Source organism: Aythya marila (assembly GCF_965140915.1).
Source record: "Aythya marila genome assembly, chromosome: 16".
In the NCBI taxonomy this organism is placed as follows: Eukaryota; Metazoa; Chordata; class Aves; order Anseriformes; family Anatidae; genus Aythya; species Aythya marila.
Window position 1 is genome coordinate 13,949,336 of NC_139057.1, and position 16,198 is coordinate 13,965,533.

The window sequence follows — 16,198 nt, forward strand, 5'->3', positions numbered from 1 at the left end:
AACTCAGGGGGCATCCAAGGAACAGGGAAAGTCCCATGCTGGAAACCAGCCGGTTGCTGAAAACAAAATATTAGGTGGGAAGCCCAGTGCCAGTGTAGGCAGGACAGATGTCCTGGGCCAACATGAGCCACGCTTCCTGCCAGCCAGCCAGCCTTTTTGTCACTTCTTGCCTGAGATGCAGGACACCAACTTTACCCCCCATGCTACATACTTGAGTGCTCATCCTTCCCTCTTCCCATCGCTATCTCCTTCTTCCCATTAGTGTTGTTTATTTATAAGCCACTAAATAGTTTCATGACACAGGACAGAGCTTTTGCTTCCAGGGGCTGATTCTCTTTGTTCAGAGCAGAGCAGAGGGAATGTCAGCATAACTTCCTCATAAAGCAGCAGCAATTCGGGCAGCAGCACACAAGGGAACCAGATGCTGTGCCCAGCTGGGGGTTACCTGCTCTGTTCAGCAGCGTTACTCTTCCACAGTGTGCAAGTGTGCTGGGGCATCAGCCAGCACAAGAGCACTCTGAAGAGCTGTGATTGCCCTCTGCAATCACCTGTTTTGTCTTGCCTTGTGAAAAAAAAAAAAAAATCAGCTGCAGCAAGAGAGAAAACACATTACTGGGTCTCCAGGGAGTGTCAGAGGTGAGAAATGTATTGGTGTGACCTTGGGTTAAAATGCAGCTCAAGCCTAAGAGAACAGGAGGTGGACAGGGTCTTGCTGAGAGGAGGGAGGTTTAAAAATCCTTGATAGCAAAAATGTTAAATTAATAAATACCCCCTTCTTCCTGACTTCTCCCCCAACCATTACATATGGTATGGAAGAATACCACCCAGGTAGAGCAGGTAAAGCTATGTCCTCCTGGCACAGGTGCAGTCCCACCACACAAAATGGAAGGATATCAGCAGTGCCCTGAGAACAAGTTAAACCAATGTATTACAGCGCATTACTGGCCTCCACAATTACTGGCCTCCACAATTACCAGTGCAATCCATCAGTTGAAGTTCTCCACAAGGTGGCCTGGAGATGGAGAGCTGGCCCCCAGGAGCTACCCAGGCTCAGCCATCACATGGACATCCCCTCAGGGGGTTGGTGGACATTTGTCCCCAGCCCCAGTTCGTAGCTTTTAATCCATCTGCACTTCTTGTTTCTCCTCCAGATAGCGAGGTTCATGCCAACATCACATCTCCAGTGTGTTCAGCCCCAAATCTTTCTCCAGGCTAGGCTTTCTCCCCGTGGCCAGTCAGGAGCATGGCGGTGGGGCGGATGTGGTGGTGCGTTATTGGCGTTAATTAACGTGTGCCATCCTGACTCTGTTTCTGCAGCGGCTACGACTTCGACTACGACTATTACAGAGATGACTTCTATGACAGGTGAGCTGGGGAGGTTGAGCCAAAGGGGCTTTCTGTGGGGCAGGCAGCACAGAGAGGCCACAGCTCCAGCCATGGGGCACGAGGTGGGGGGGACACAGGCTCTGGCAGTGGCATCCAATGTCCGGGCTTGGCAGGGCCTGGGCTGGGGGTGCTTCGGCTCCTGCTTCACCCTCTGCATCCCCCCCGCAGGCTCTTCGAGTACCGGGGCCGAGTGTCTCCAGTGCCCAGGGTGGTCCCTGTGAAGCGGCCGCGGGTCACTATCCCCCTTGTCCGGCGTGTCAAGGCGACGCTCCCCGTCAAGCTCTTCTCCCGATCGGCTGCCATTGCCAACAGCTCGGCCAAGCTGAAGTGTGAGTATGTGCGTGCAGCCCGGGGCCTGGCCGTGCCACCCAGCACTGTCCCGGTACGGTCACCACCAGTGCTGTAACGGGAGTGACGAGTTGTCAAGGGGCTGTGGTGCAGGGGAGCTCGTTGCTGCTCTCAGCAAGGTTTCTGCCCTCCTTTCAGCAAAGCCCACGCTGGCTGACACCTCTCTGTCTTTCTTTCCTTCCAAGTGAAGTGCAGCGAGCTGCAAACGATCAAAACCGAGCTGACGCAGATCAAGTCCAACATCGATGCTCTGCTGGGCCGGCTGGAGCAGATTGCCGAGGAACAGAAACTGTCCACAGGTCAGTTGGGTGCGTGCAGGTGCCTGAGGGCTGGCCTGAGGCAAAGACGCCACCAGAGCTGGTCTTCAGACCCATCACAGCTTGTAGCATCCCCTGGGCACCAGCACTGAAGCATCTCCCCCACGATCCAGGTTGGGGGGTGCTCAGACACAGTACAGGAGGTTTCTGTAGCCCCAGCTCAGATAAGGGAACTTTGCTAACAAACACGAAGATAAAAGTCCCTGCCCTGAGGAGCTTAAAATTCTGCTCAGTGCTAAGTTCTCAGCTCCAAGCTCTCAGTTGTGCCTTGGAGAGGGAGGGTGCTGCTTTCTAAGGGTACTTCACTCTTCTCTTGTCATTGAAATTCAAAGCTGAAGCAATGGACTTCAGTGAACACACCGATCTGTGTCTCTCAGGAGAAAACATCACAGAAATACTAGGTGGTGTTGAAGCATCACTGCGAAAAAAATGGTCAAGATTCAGAAAATGGTTTTGCTGACAGTTACATGGGCTGCCAAAATCACATGCCAGAATTCCCCAAATTATGGAATTGGGTTTAAAATTGTGAGTTGTTTTTTTGTTGTTGTTGTTTTGTAGAACAGTTTTTATTTTTTTTTTAATTTGCTTTCTTGTTTGGGTCACTTCTGCCACCCACACACACTCCAGTTGGGCTGCTCGGCCCACTCCTGGGTTTCTTTCTAGCAGCTCCTTCAAAAGCAGCAAAGCTTCCTACTGCGGAATAAACCCTAGATCCATTATTTACACACCGACCCCATGCCGGGGCCTCTGGGTGAGTCTGACCAGACTGCAGCCACTGCCTCGCCCAGCCCCTGATCCTGCTGGCTCGTCTCTTCTCACAGAGGTACGGAAGAAGGTGGATGGCAGCAAAAGTGAAGTCTCGCAGGAAGACACAGCGTCCGAGGCAGAGGTCAACACAGAGGAGCCACTGAACGGGGATGAGGGAGAAGAAGAGGGGCTCGCACGGGATGAGTGTGAAGATGAACTGGTAAGAGCAGTTGGGTGCTACGTTCCTCCAGCCAGGGGAGTTCAGTAATGGACCACAGTTTTACTGTAACGTATTAAACCCCCAGGAAAATAGTTTTTCCTTCCTAAAAGGAAATTGTTGTATTTAATCCCATGATTGTTCACAGCTTGTTCTTCCTATCTGTTAAGCTGCTTGCAAAAGCTTTGACCTAGCAAATGGTGGAGAAACACAGTTGGCTCCTGAAATTCGGACTGTATTTATCCTTGATTTCACAACATTTAATTAATGGTTAAAGTAAATTGCTTTGCTCCAGAGGAAGTGTATCTCGAATGAATTGAAACATATGCCAAAGACAGGCCATGCTGTATTAACCACACTTTCCTAAAACGGGCATTTGCAAAGGCCTTTTGTCTGTGGGCACCAAATTGCACAAGTGTAGTTATAAAGTCTCAGCAAGCTGTTGTGCATGGAGCTGTACATCCATGGCAAGGGCAGCGCTTTTCTCTGAGCGTGGCTAGCCTGATTTTATCCATGTCAGCCCCATTGCCTTTAGTTCTGCGCTGAACAGGGGCTGAAGAACCCAATGAGCAGGATTTGTGGGCCACTCCCAGGTGCCACAGCACTGGTGGCAGCAGAAGTGAGGATGGAGCTCACCATCCCCTTCTCCATCCTCACCCCATCACCGCTGGGCTGACCACACAGCACTTCACACCTGCAGCACTCTGCCTATGGCCAAGGATCTCAGAACTCCTGCCAGCTGATTGCAGTCTTGCACTTCACCCCACCATACTCATGACAGATGTAGGATCTGAACGACATATTTCAAGTGTTTCAGTTTCTGGGACCTCATAGCTAAGTTCGTGACCCCTGCTAAATCTGAAAAGAGTTGGTTAAGGGGAGAAATAAAAGACCACTGTAAAGAAGAAAGGCAAAAGCTGGCCTCCATCTCTGTGTCAATTAGGATAAAGAAGGCCAGGTTTAAATTATGTCAAGGGAAACAGATGGTAGAAATTAGGGGAAAGCTTAATGATGAGAAAGCAGCTCACAGACTGTCAACAGAAAACATGGACCTTGCCATTAGTGGGATGAGAACGCAGAATGGACAGACATCCACTGGGTGTGATTTAAGCATCACAGAATGGCTTGGTCTGGAGGGGGTCTTAAGGACCATCCAGTTCCCCATGCCATCCCACCTTGTCCTATCACTGTATGTCCTTGTAATTAGTCCCTCTCCATCTCCGTCTCTAAGAAGAGCTGATCCTCATTAGGGATAGATGAAAATCACTACTAAATGGTCCCTACCATTTCTGATTTTCTGTAATTGTCTGGTTTTAAAGTGACATTGCATTTGGAAATATTTTACTGCCATCATCAAACAGGTTCAGATGTACTCAGCATGGAGCAGGTTAATCCGTGGAGCTCATCTGCAGGAGTGTTTTCTTAAACTGTCCTTTAAAGCTGTCCTTTAAATCTTGCTCCTCACCTTAGAGCACAGCAGCTTTGAAGTCATTCAATTTCCTGGGGAGTGGCTCCTTCATCCCACATCTCTTGGGCTTACAGTCATCAGCATAACCTTCAGCTTCTGCTGTCCATGGACAGCTGGGTGAGGGGCTTTGTAGAGCCCAAGGAAATCAAGCACATGATATCCACTGAAGGTGATGAGAGCTGGACAGATGCTTCTTTACAGCCCTACTTGCAGGGTAAAGTTGGCTGCCTGGTTTTGTACACAAATCTCTGTTTGGCCTTGGTGAAGGCTCCAGCATTGGCTGGGGAAATCATGTCCAAAATGTACACTCCAGGCCCAAGCAAGGAGGAGGAAGGGGGCCTCTGCCAAAACAAGTTTGTGCCCTTTCCAGAGAGGCTGGTCAGAAAAGGAGCTCTGCTGTGCCCAAAGCTAACAGACTTGTAAAATAATTTAGGTAGGAAGGGCCCTGTGGAGGTCTCTTCCCCCATCCTGCCAGCTGATGCACCCCAGGATGTGGTAGGGTCTCTTTGGTAGGGTGTCTTTGCCCCAGGGACATTCTGCTGACTCCTGCCTAACTTGTTTGCCAGCATCCAAAGTCTTTTTTTTTTTTTTCAAAGCTGCTTTCTTGCCAACCATCCCCATGTGTCCTGCTCCACAGCATCATTCCTATTGCATTCCCACAGGCTCTAGCACTAGGCTCAGGGGGCCTGGGAGGCCAGGAGACAGACTTGACCAGGGAAAACGTGGGGGAAAAGTAAGCCTTGAGTACCTTGGCCTTCTCCATCTGCTTTGTCAGCAGGTCCCTGTGTCCCCAGCCCCACTAAGCCATGGGCTTACATTTTTGTTATCCTTCCTTTTCCTGCTGGTGTACCTACAGAAGCTCTTCCTGTTGCCCTTCGTATCCCTCACTAGTTCCAGCTTCTGCCTACCTTTGGCTTTCCTAACACCACCACTGCACACTGGAATTTTGGCTTTATCTTCCTCCTTGGTGGCCCAGCCCTGCTTTCACCTTCTGGGTTCTGCTTTTTGTGTAGGAAAAAACTTGTTTTGGAGTCTGCTGCTCATCCTCCTGCCATGCCTGCCCCTTCTGCACAGCAGAAGGGGCTGTTCCTGTGCTCCAAGGTAGGTGTGCTGGAAGGTGGCCCCGCTGCCCTGGGCTCTGTGGGCTTCCAGAGAAGTCTCTGGTGGGATTCTGCCAAGCAGATCTCTGACCATCCCCAGATCTGTTCTCTTAGGTCCAAGGATTTGCTTCTGCTATTTCTCTCGGTCACTTCTCTCAGGATACTCAACTTCACAGTCTCATGGCCACTGCCACTAAGACTTCTTTCCACCATCACATATTTGTCCAGCTCTTCCGTGTTCATTGGTAAGAAGGTCAAGAAGCACACCTCGTTGACCCTAGCCAGCTTGTCGATCAGCTGTGTCAGGAAACCTTTCTTGATGTTTTCAGAAGTCTCCCAGCTTGCTTGCCCCCAGCCCTGTTGACTTCCCAGAAGATACCAGGTTGGATGAAGTCCCACAGGAGCACGAAGGCCTCCAACCAGGAGGCTTCCCCCAGACATCAGAGCAGGTTTTCTATCGGGTGGGCTGTAGCAGATGCCTGCCATGATGTCGCCCACATTGTTCTGCCCCTTGCCCCTCAACCATGTGCTCTCAGCTGGCTCATTCCCATTCCAGTGCACGTCCCCATGCACCTGAGCCCTTCCTTTGCCCAGAGCAATCACCACCTCACCTGGTTTTCCTGACGAGCCTGTTCCCAGGGCACTATACCTGCTTTGTAATTGCAGCTCTGCAGGCAGAGGAGCCTTTGTTCTGCTGCCAGAAGTCACAAGCCTCCACACTTGCCCATCTTGAGAGTCTCAATTCCCAGCTCCTGTGAGCAGTTTCCAGCTGTCCCTTCTGCATGCCTTGCAGTCCTCAGGCTTTTGCCCGTGCAGGATCTCTGCAAAAGGCCTGCTGAGCTCCCCGATAGCACACACCTATTTCCCCTCCCCAGCGCCCTGCTGCTAACTGGGTTGGGACTGGTCTCCCTTGCCTTTCCTTCTGGATCATCTGGTATTACCTACAACCTTCTGGCTCCATTTCCATCTGTTCATCATAAAATGGAGCCTGTGTAGGAAATAAAATGTTACTGCTGAGCACCTTACTCTTTTAATGATTTATGTTGCAGAATGGCTCCAGGAGGGCAACTTTCACGTGCCTTATTTTCAAACCCACTCTTGTGTGAGGACCAGTTCAGCATGGTGTGCTGTCATTGTGGCCTTGGGAGTGGTGAATATTATGAGTATTATTCTGGACGATGAGCTGTGCTGCAAACTGGGACCAGTTTCTCTGTTCACCAGCAGAATCCCTGCATTGTGCATGATTTGCCACTGCAGACCAACTCCCCCTGAGCATCCTGGGCAGTTCCAGTAACCACAGGAACTGTGCTCCCAGTGTGGGTCCTTCCCAGGTCCAAATAAACTTCTCACAGGGCTAAAACAAGGAAGAGCTGTGAAAACACACATAACAAGGTACCACGTTATACGCATGCTGTAGCTACTTGCTAATTATGGGGCTTCTCATTTAACCTGGCCATGTGAAGACTAGGGATCCAGCCTAAATGTTCACCTAGCAATGATGAGTGCTTACTATTTAGCACTCATGCCCCAGGCCTAAGACCCTCCCTGGGGACATGCAGCCTGCCCACTGGAGGTGCTGGCTCTGCAGCAGCACAGATCAGACACCCGACTTTACACCACCAAGGGAAGGTGGGCTCAACTTCATCCCAGTCCCTTTGAGGTTCAGCCAGACCTCAAAATCAAAGGAGGAATCACACATCCCAGGTCTGTTCGGCAGAGGCTTGCTAGCGTAAGGATCAGAGGAAATTTCTGTTTTTGCCTGGCATTGTCTTTTCCCATTGCTCCCCACAGTCTCCACATTGGCGTGTTCTGCAGCTCCTCCACCATGGAGCATCTGACCCTGCTGCAGCGTGCCAGCTGTCCTGCCCATGATGGACCGGGCTGGTCCCTGTTTGTGACACAGCTCGGTGTCTCAGGCAGGGCAGGGGGGCACGTGGTGATTTCCTGTTTCTGTTTCCCTTCTCCCTCCAGGAGAACAGCCATTACACAGATGTGGAGGATGCCAGACTACAGTAACCAGGTACAACTCACACGCTACTTTTTTGAGACCGATTCTGAACAGAAGTTTTGATCCCATGCAAGATGTTGGGATCTTTTGATGCTTCAGAAGATGCTCTTTCACACTGATCCTCTGTGCTTTCTAGCACTGAGCCTGGCTGCTCAGCTGGGTCACTGATCAGCTCCTCACTCCCTTTCCTATGTCTCACACTACCTCTCTGAGGTTCAAGGAAAATGATGTACCCTTTTTTTAATCACTGCCTCTTGTCTCTCCTTGCAGCCCATTCAGAGCAGCAGTGAGCAATGGTGTGAGGAAAGCACGAGACTAAACCCTGTCCTGGCACACTGAGCAAGACAAGCTAAATTGAAGTGCTGCTGTCATCTCTACCTGGCATTCGAAAGGAGACACATGGCCCAACATCCTCCATCCATCTGTAAAGCAAAGACGACTAAAACTCATCATCCCAGAGAATCCCCACGACCCTCTGCAATGGATTCAGAGCTCTGCAGCCAGCCCGGGCAGCGGCCAAACCCTTTGTAATCTGTACCCACCACTGACTGGGTAATGGGAGAGCACTTGTGTCACCCCATGAGTCAGAGCTGCTACAGGGCTTTTTCTAGGAGCGGAGGGAGAACTAAGCCCAACCCCACAAGGACTTTTTTTCTCATACTAGGTGAGAGACAGAGCATTTGCTAACTGGGGGAAAGTACTGTCTCAGTTCGGACAATTTGTGTTCTCACGCTTGAGGTCATGTTGAGGAAGAGGGTGTGGGGTGAGCTCTGCTCCTGGAGTGGCCACCTCCTGTTGTGGCTCTTGTCCCACACACCACCACAGGTACCTGGTCACTTCCAGGCGGAGAGGAGCTGGTGCCTGTGCATGTGCTGTGCTGCTCCAAGAGGGGGAGGTGAGAGGAGCCTGCGGGACAGCAAGACAACAAAGCCTGCATTGTCTTCAGCAGTTTGGCCTCCTCGTTCTCCACTGGGAAACCACCATAGGAAGGCTGAGCAAGTCCCTGAGGAACGAGAAGATTCAAGCATAAGTCAGACAGGCGGATAAGACCCTTTTGGACCCACCGCCCCCTGGAAGGGCTCTGACCTACCTGCTTCCCCAGCCAGAGGAGCCAGCCCCTTCCCCTGGGTGCTCGCACCCCCTGCCCCAGCTCCCCTGGGTCTCCATGCCTGCCGAGGGGCCAGGAGGCAGCATGCTGGCTCCTGCTCCTGGCGGCGAGGGCTCTCATCAGTCTGGCAGAGCTGCAGCACGCCTGGGCACAGTGGTCCAGGTGAATGTCCCGAGCACAGCACCTGTGGGCATGCTGGTACCCCCCTCTGCTGTCCAAATTCAGCCTGCTTCTGACCCATGTCACGTCGTGCGAGCACAAGGCTGCGGCAGCCTTTTCATACCACAACACCCCAGAGGTCTCTCAGCCTTTCTTGGCCTGTTCCTTCCTCTTCCGTGGGCTTATGGAAGTTTTCTGAGTTCAGAGGTATATGGGACAGACTCACACAGCACTTTATTCAGAGCAATTGTGTCCTGCCCATCTCCCCTCTGTCTGCCACCCCCCCCAAAACACACACACACATCGGCGCTTTGAGTCCAGAATGGTGCCCACACCTCCTCAGCGAAACTCTCTCACAAACCACGTGGCCCCCTGATTGTACAGGGTGCTCTGAAAGGGGACTCCTGCTTTCTGCTCCAGCGCTCAAAGCCAGACTTCCTGGACAGCATCTCTCTTTGAAGGGTGGAGGGGAAAACAGGTCATGGGGGCAACGCTTCCCTGCCCAGAGGGCCATCCTGGAGCAAGCATGGCTCTTGAAGCACAATGTTTTATTTGCATTTCTTAGTTTCGAATAAGTCATGAAGGAATTAAGGGATAACCGTGCTTTCCCCTACCTTTTTCTGGTTCCTGTACAATTTATCCATTGTGTTGTACTGAGCCGTTGTAGAGCTGTTTTCTAGGCTTTGAGAGATGAGCTGCGGTTTTTGCTATGAACTGACTGCGATGCTGATGTCTGGGAGAAAGGTGACCTTGTATATATGATCCTGTATAATAAAAGAAAGAAGTCTAATTTGCTTTTGCTGTCTTCTCTGTCATACACACACACACACACACACACACACTTTTTTTCCTGTTTCAGTCAAGCAAGCCTTCTTTCCCTGCCTGAGCTTCAGCTCTGCCTGCAGGACTGCCTTTTCTTTGCACAAGGGGCATTGAGCGAAGCAGCTGGCTCGCAGTGGCTCTTCCTCTGGGTGCCTGGAAACTCATTCAGTGCAGGAAGAGACAAATGCAGGACAAATCCAGAACTTCAATCTCATTAGCTGTTTGCACTAGTCCAGCTCATAACAGGCTAGAAAAACATGACAAATGTTCCAGTTTGCACAAGCCAGCAGTAGGAATAAATGCCCCTAAAGCATTGTGACTTCTGGCCATCTCCACAGCCACTGCCCCAGCAGAGCAAAGCTCACGCTGCATTGCCAGCATTCATTAGCCAAACTCCAGCACCTGCACTGTGTCCAAAGGGCAACCGTGACCTCACAAGGAGAATCCAGCTGCTACCTCAACTTCAGGCTTTAATTTTGTGGTCCCAAAAAGCCATCTGCTGAGCCTGGCCCAAGTCATCATCCAGTTCTGGAGGGCAAAGCTGCCTGTTGGGTCTGTTCATGTCCATGATGAGTTTGGGGATGCTTGGGCATCCATCAGCCCCTGGGTCAGTTCAGGATGAGGAAAGCAGCACGTTCAGACTAATTGTTGAGCATCTGTGCACCCGGGAAGGGGGAAAGAGGAAAAAATATTAGGAAGCAATTTGGAGTGTTTGGCACTTGGCTACTGAGATCATAAATCAGTACAGCATTAGGTCAAAGCTGGGCCTAGAAGGTGGCCATGGCGCAGTGCCTTGGGGGCAGGATGCGTCCCTGCTCCATCCCCACAGTGCTGCCCTTGCTGGCCTGAAACCAGTCCGGGCCTGGGTACCTGTACGTGGTGCTGAAATGGGTGCTGGGCCCTCAGAGCCTAGTCACAGCCTAATAGCACAAAACTGTTCTGGTCTTGGTAATGATTTTTTGTCGAGGATGGGACTTTGGAAGCTCATGCAGGTCCCTGTGTGGCCATTCTCTTTGCTATTAGCTACAGAGAGGTCCTCAACAAGATGAGTTTCTGTGTTTTCTGTGCTAGATGAGTTCTGTATGCAGCCACACAGCAAATCTCCTCATGAAGAGGCAAAGACAGCGTAGTGGGGTGGGGAGGGGGGCCACACACCTCCCCCTTCACCCCTTCAGGCCATAGAGCAGGTGAAAGGCATCCTGCTGGCTTTGTCGTGCAGGACCCACAGAGGGAAGGAAGCCTCACTCACCTCCTCCTGAGCTCTGCTTTCCACAGCCAGGCTTGGCCCCCCCCAGCCCTCCCACCCCACTTCCCATGCCTGAAGGTGCCCAGAGGTGTGTGTGGGGTGCTGGGTGCTCAGCGCACAGAGCAGCACCCGAACCTCCGCGCCTCCTCCCAGACGCTCTGGTGGCAGGGAGCGGGCTGCAGGGCAGAGCAGAGGCCCCACTGGGGACAGAAGGACTTGTGGTTCCCCCCCCTCCAGGCCTGCTATCCACGATGCAAAATAACCTGTCAGGTCTCGTTAGCTCTTGAATGAATGTCAAGTAGTCGCACCCAGCCTCCCTGGGAATGTCTTTTCCATGATGTCCCCATGCAGTCACTCCCTGTAAATTGTCCCGGCCCTGCTGGGATGTGCTGGGCCAGCCCATTCTCCCCGGTGTTCCCCCCGGGGCAGCAGTTCATTCAACATCTGCACATCATGAAGAGAAGCCACCGCTGTAGGCCAAGCAACTCAGCTGAGCACACATCCAGTTTCCATCAGATGAACTGGAAGAAATCGCTTTGTTCAAGCGTCTCCCCACCACCCGCGAAGGCCAGAGCTCAGTGCCCCATTCCACGGCCCTCACTGGCCTTCTCGTAATTTCTGCTCCTCTTGTCATCACAGCTGCTTTTGATGGTGGCAGCAGCATTGCCTGTGCTGGAAACAAAAACAAACTCTTAAATCCCCTGACACCATGCCTGCACCTCTGCAAGGGAAACGTGGAACAACGGAGGTTTAAACATGGGCTTAAATGTGCTGCTCTGGGTGGAAAGAGCAGACGTGCAAGGGTTTTTGGTGCTCTGCTTTTTTTTTATTATTATTTTTTTGGAGCAGTAGACATTAGAGCGGTATAAGTCCAGTCCCAAATCTTCCTTTTATGAGTTTCTGGACACGGGAAGACAATCTGTCAGGCCAAAATATCTGCAATCTTGCATTCGGTTTCAGTCAGGAGATGCAACAAAAAATCCCACAGACTTTAATAAATCCCATTAAGTTTAATGGACATCACATGGTTAAAGTCCATTCAGAGCTCTGGAAATATTTAGGTTATTGCCGTTGTAATGGGAACAATTCTTTAGGGAGTTCAAAAATGCTATTTGCTGCCTCTATGGAAGTTATCACATCCCTCCTGCATCACCTTCCCATTATCTGCAGGAGATTTAATTCCATATTTTTCCTCTCTCTTAAGAAAGCTGTGGAGATATTTGGAGATATGCTCAAGAACCCCAACAGCTCCCAGTAGGGGCTGTTCATTCTCCTCCAGGACAGGACAACACAAGGCATGGATCAGATGCAATGTCACAGGAGTACTTGCAAGAATTTTTGAGGACATGCATGTCCCCCAGACCCCATCCAGCTGCCACACATGGGGCTGATCAACACAGGACACACAAGGCACATGCATGAGACCCAGTCTGGTGTCAGCACCGATGGGTTCCTCCTCTCCTTGCAGGATCCCTCACAGCCACCCTTGTAGTGCTGCTCACATGGGGCTTGGTGCCTCTGCCCCTTGTCCCCAGCAGGACAGGACACTGCTGCATCCCCAAGGGGCATCACATCCTCCTGAAGGCCAGCACAGGGCTGTGCTGCGCTCCCAGCCCCACAGAGAAGCTCCAAGTGAGACCTGTACAAGCAGGGGTCTCACCCTTCAGAAGACAGGGCTTGGAGAAACCTGAGGTGAGCCACAGCAGGTTCAGAGCAGGCTCCAACAGCCTCGTGAGCCGTGAATGAATGCATTTCCCCAAGCCAGTGCCCACACAGAGGTGGATTCACCAGTGCCACAGAGAGCATCACCGCCAGCGCAGCGCCACGGGGTGCTCAGCATGGGGAAAGGGGCACTGGAGGTGGTGAAATCCCGCACAAAGCCAAGCTGAAATCCCACACAAAACCAAGCTGAAATCCAGCATAAGGCCAGACATGCTGCTTGGCCATGGGAAAGGTCCAGAGGCAGCCTTTGAGTAGAGGAACAAAGCAGAACCTTGATGCAAGTCCTGAACACAGCTAGAGAAGTGTGAAAACAGGGAGGTGCACAGTTAGAAATGCCTGCTGGTCTTCAGGGTCTGCTCCAGGGACCAGAATAACAATGAAATGTCTTGAACATCAGCCCCTTTGAAGCCTCTTATTGGGGTTGCTCCACATTTCGTGGGACTCCCTCTTTGGTATAATCCCTTAAGCTAAAGCCTCCTTTGAGGTGATCCCAATGTTTTGGGGGACGCTGCAGTCTTTTGGGCATCAGGAGGAGCAGCCTGGGGCTCTCAGCACATTGTGGAGATCAACACTCATTGGTGGGCAGGAAAATGCGGGCTCCAGCCATGTGGAGCATCATCCCTCCTGTCTGCATGGCACGTTTTAAAAGCACTGCAGGCCTTTAAAAAAATGGCCTACATGTATGTGATGTAGGGAGCTTGGCTGGATGCGGTGGGAGAATGGAGGAAAAAATCAGGATTCAGGAAATCCCATCTTTAGTGAGAAACCCCACAAATTCAGCACCTATTCATCATCCATGCTTGCTTCCTTGCAGGTGGATTATTTTCTTTGATGGATTAGAGAGGGTTCCTCAAACATGACATCCTACAGATGTCAGCTTCAGGCACACACATACGAGCTCACAGCTGCTCCAATTCACCCCAAAACAACATAAGGAGCTCCTTGAGGCCACAGCAGGCAATTTCCTCCCTTAGCACCACGACTGAGAGAGACCTGGGAGGCTTTGGGATCTTTCATCTGCACGTCTCTTTTAATAAAACCCCTTTGTTTGCTGCGAGGTGTGATCCACACTAAAACACATCCATTTCAACTGCTTAAAGACCAGGGTGGGCACGGGGCCCAGGGATGCGAGCACAGCACCCTGCCCAATTGCAAGGCAGGAGCCAAGCAGCACGGGAGGCTCATCCCCACTGGCAGGTCCAGCCCCAACCCCTGATCCAGCACACAACCAGCACAGCCAGCCCCACGTCCCCAGAGACAAGGGCAGCGACATCCAAGTGCCACCAAAGCTGGGTATTAATGCTGTGGCACAGAGGATGAGAATGAATTCATGGGCTGGTAGCACAAGAAATTAGGAGCTTGTTTGCGTATCAGCATCTAATGTGATATTTGAATAAATGCATTGAGAGCTTTATGTGAAGAGAGGAGTTCAGGTTGGGCAGGAAGCAGCAGCTGTCAGAAGGAATAAGGACAAAACGAGAATAATCTTAAATAGACCATCAAGAACTATTTCTGCACCTAAGAGCTCTTCTAAAATAATTCGTGTACCTCTGGCTGATTGGATGTGAGTGAGGAATCAGAAATCCCTGCTAGTACTCAGCTCATGGCCAACACAGCCACCTGGGACATGCATTTGCATTCAAAAGCCTAAACTTCAAGAGGCACTCAAGAGATGAATAAGAGCAACAAAGACGTGTTAACAGCAATGTGGGATGGTGGATTGTAATTAAAACCACAAGAAAAAGAAGCAGGAGGTATTAATAAAAGCGACCTGGTGCCCAGCTCTGGGACACCCCTGCTCACTGCCCAAGAGTAACCCAGAGGACATTTGTGGCATCCTCAAGTGCTCATGGCTCTGGCACAGGAGATGTCCCAGGAACGAATAACAAAACAAAATGAAAGGTATCCAGGCGTGATGCTGAAGCAAAAATATAGTGCATATCAGTTTTACTTGTAACTGTTTGCTTTCAATTTTCATGAAGGATCCTGGATTTAAACCTTACCAGACACAGCTGGTGTTTGTTTCACACCTACGCTTGTCCCGTTCAGGGGGAGAATGAATTGGCGTGGAGCCAGCAGGCGCTGCCTGCCCCGTGCAGAGCACAACCCAAGAAGGCAACAAGGGGAGGAGGCCCCATGGCCCTGCCGTGTGTCCACAGGAAATCCAGGCTGGGCACCGTTCCGTCTCCCAGGAAGAAAGCAGAGGGATGCCCACAATGACTGAGGCTCTGCAGCACATGGGGAATTGGTGTTTTGTCTTGTTCTTGCTCTTCTCTCCCCAAAACAAGCCAATGATAGAGCGACGCATCCTTGCTCCAGCCCCGCTGCTGTCTGTAACACTGACATTCCTGTGCGTTACGTAGTTTCCCCAGGTTCTCTTCTATCCCTCTAGCACTGGGAAGGCTCAGCCCTGGCAGGGTAGCATGGCCGGCAGCATCATGGGGACCTCAGCAATGCTGTGGTCACAAGAACACTGCTGGGGAAGCGACCCAAGGCATGAGGGAGGTGAACAATGCTAACACCACAAAAACAACACTAGAAGCCAAACATTTCAGAACCTTAATAGCAAAAACAAGGACCAAAAATGTGTTTGGCTTCTCTAATTTACTCCAGACCCGGCTTTCAAAGCCACTTGATATATTGGCTGTTTTTTTCTTGAAAAACAGATCCCAGCTGCAGATGGAGCTGTGCTACAAAAAGCTTTTGAGAGATCTGGTTTTACATGAATCAAAGCAAAAATCCACTGGGAATTGTTCTCATCTACAAAAAAAAAAAATTAATAATGCATTCGAGGAGCATTCAGCAGGGCATAATAACACTCACCCACCCATCCTCACTGGGGCTGGTTATCTCACCCAGACACTGCACTGGGAGAAGGAAGCCAGAGGAGATACCGGGGTGTGTGGTGGGGCAGCGTCAGGCAGCACACAAGCAGCACTTTGCTGTTTATGTATGGAACAACATACACTTCCCACGATGTTAGATCACAATCCTTCACTGCAATAATTGTAAACGAAGACACAAATATCACGTGCTGCTTTTGCAACTGCTCCTCACGGCTTTCAACTCACACCTTAATAGGTCTGAATTATCCCCCCAGCAGGAAAAGCACTTCCCAGCAGCAGAGCGTGCAAAACCAGCGCTTGTCTGTGGGAGCCAGGTACTGCAACTGCTGGAGCCAATGCAGAACCAGCCAGGCCGAAGAGCAGCGCTCACCTACAAGAGTCACACTCGATCTGTCCTGCTTCTGAGACTATTTCTGTCTCTCAAAACTGCTGTCTCACCTCCCTGTAATAAACAGAACATCTTGTTTTGTTGCCATTGTTTCAGTTGTGCTGGTAGCAGGGAGCTTTTTCAATTAGATAAAAATAGATAAGTTGAAAGTAGTCTGCACGTTGCTTTCTTTCCACAATCATGGAGACCTTTTCCCACAACAGAATTTTTGCTAGGAGATCATTTTCCAATCTAAGACATCTCCACAATTTCCCCTCCCAAATAGCATTATCAAATGAGCAACAATAATTTTCTCCCAGACAACAGCTAGGAACTT

General features: G+C 50.9%; 1 protein-coding gene across 3 annotated transcripts in view; it reads left to right on the forward strand.

Moving 5' to 3' along the window:
- RALY (RALY heterogeneous nuclear ribonucleoprotein) overlaps window positions 1-9,636 on the forward strand; it is a 117,315-nt gene extending 107,679 nt beyond the window's left edge. For all 3 annotated transcript variants that reach the window (XM_082773016.1, XM_082773015.1, XM_082773014.1), the window contains exons 5-10: window positions 1,318-1,365; window positions 1,555-1,715; window positions 1,920-2,033; window positions 2,873-3,018; window positions 7,555-7,603; window positions 7,862-9,636. In XM_082773016.1, the coding sequence (XP_082629142.1) occupies window positions 1,318-1,365; window positions 1,555-1,715; window positions 1,920-2,033; window positions 2,873-3,018; window positions 7,555-7,599 (514 nt within the window). In that variant the 3' untranslated portion in view covers window positions 7,600-7,603; window positions 7,862-9,636. The remainder of the gene's footprint in view (window positions 1-1,317; window positions 1,366-1,554; window positions 1,716-1,919; window positions 2,034-2,872; window positions 3,019-7,554; window positions 7,604-7,861) is intronic.
- The last annotated feature ends 6,562 nt before the right edge of the window (window positions 9,637-16,198 follow it).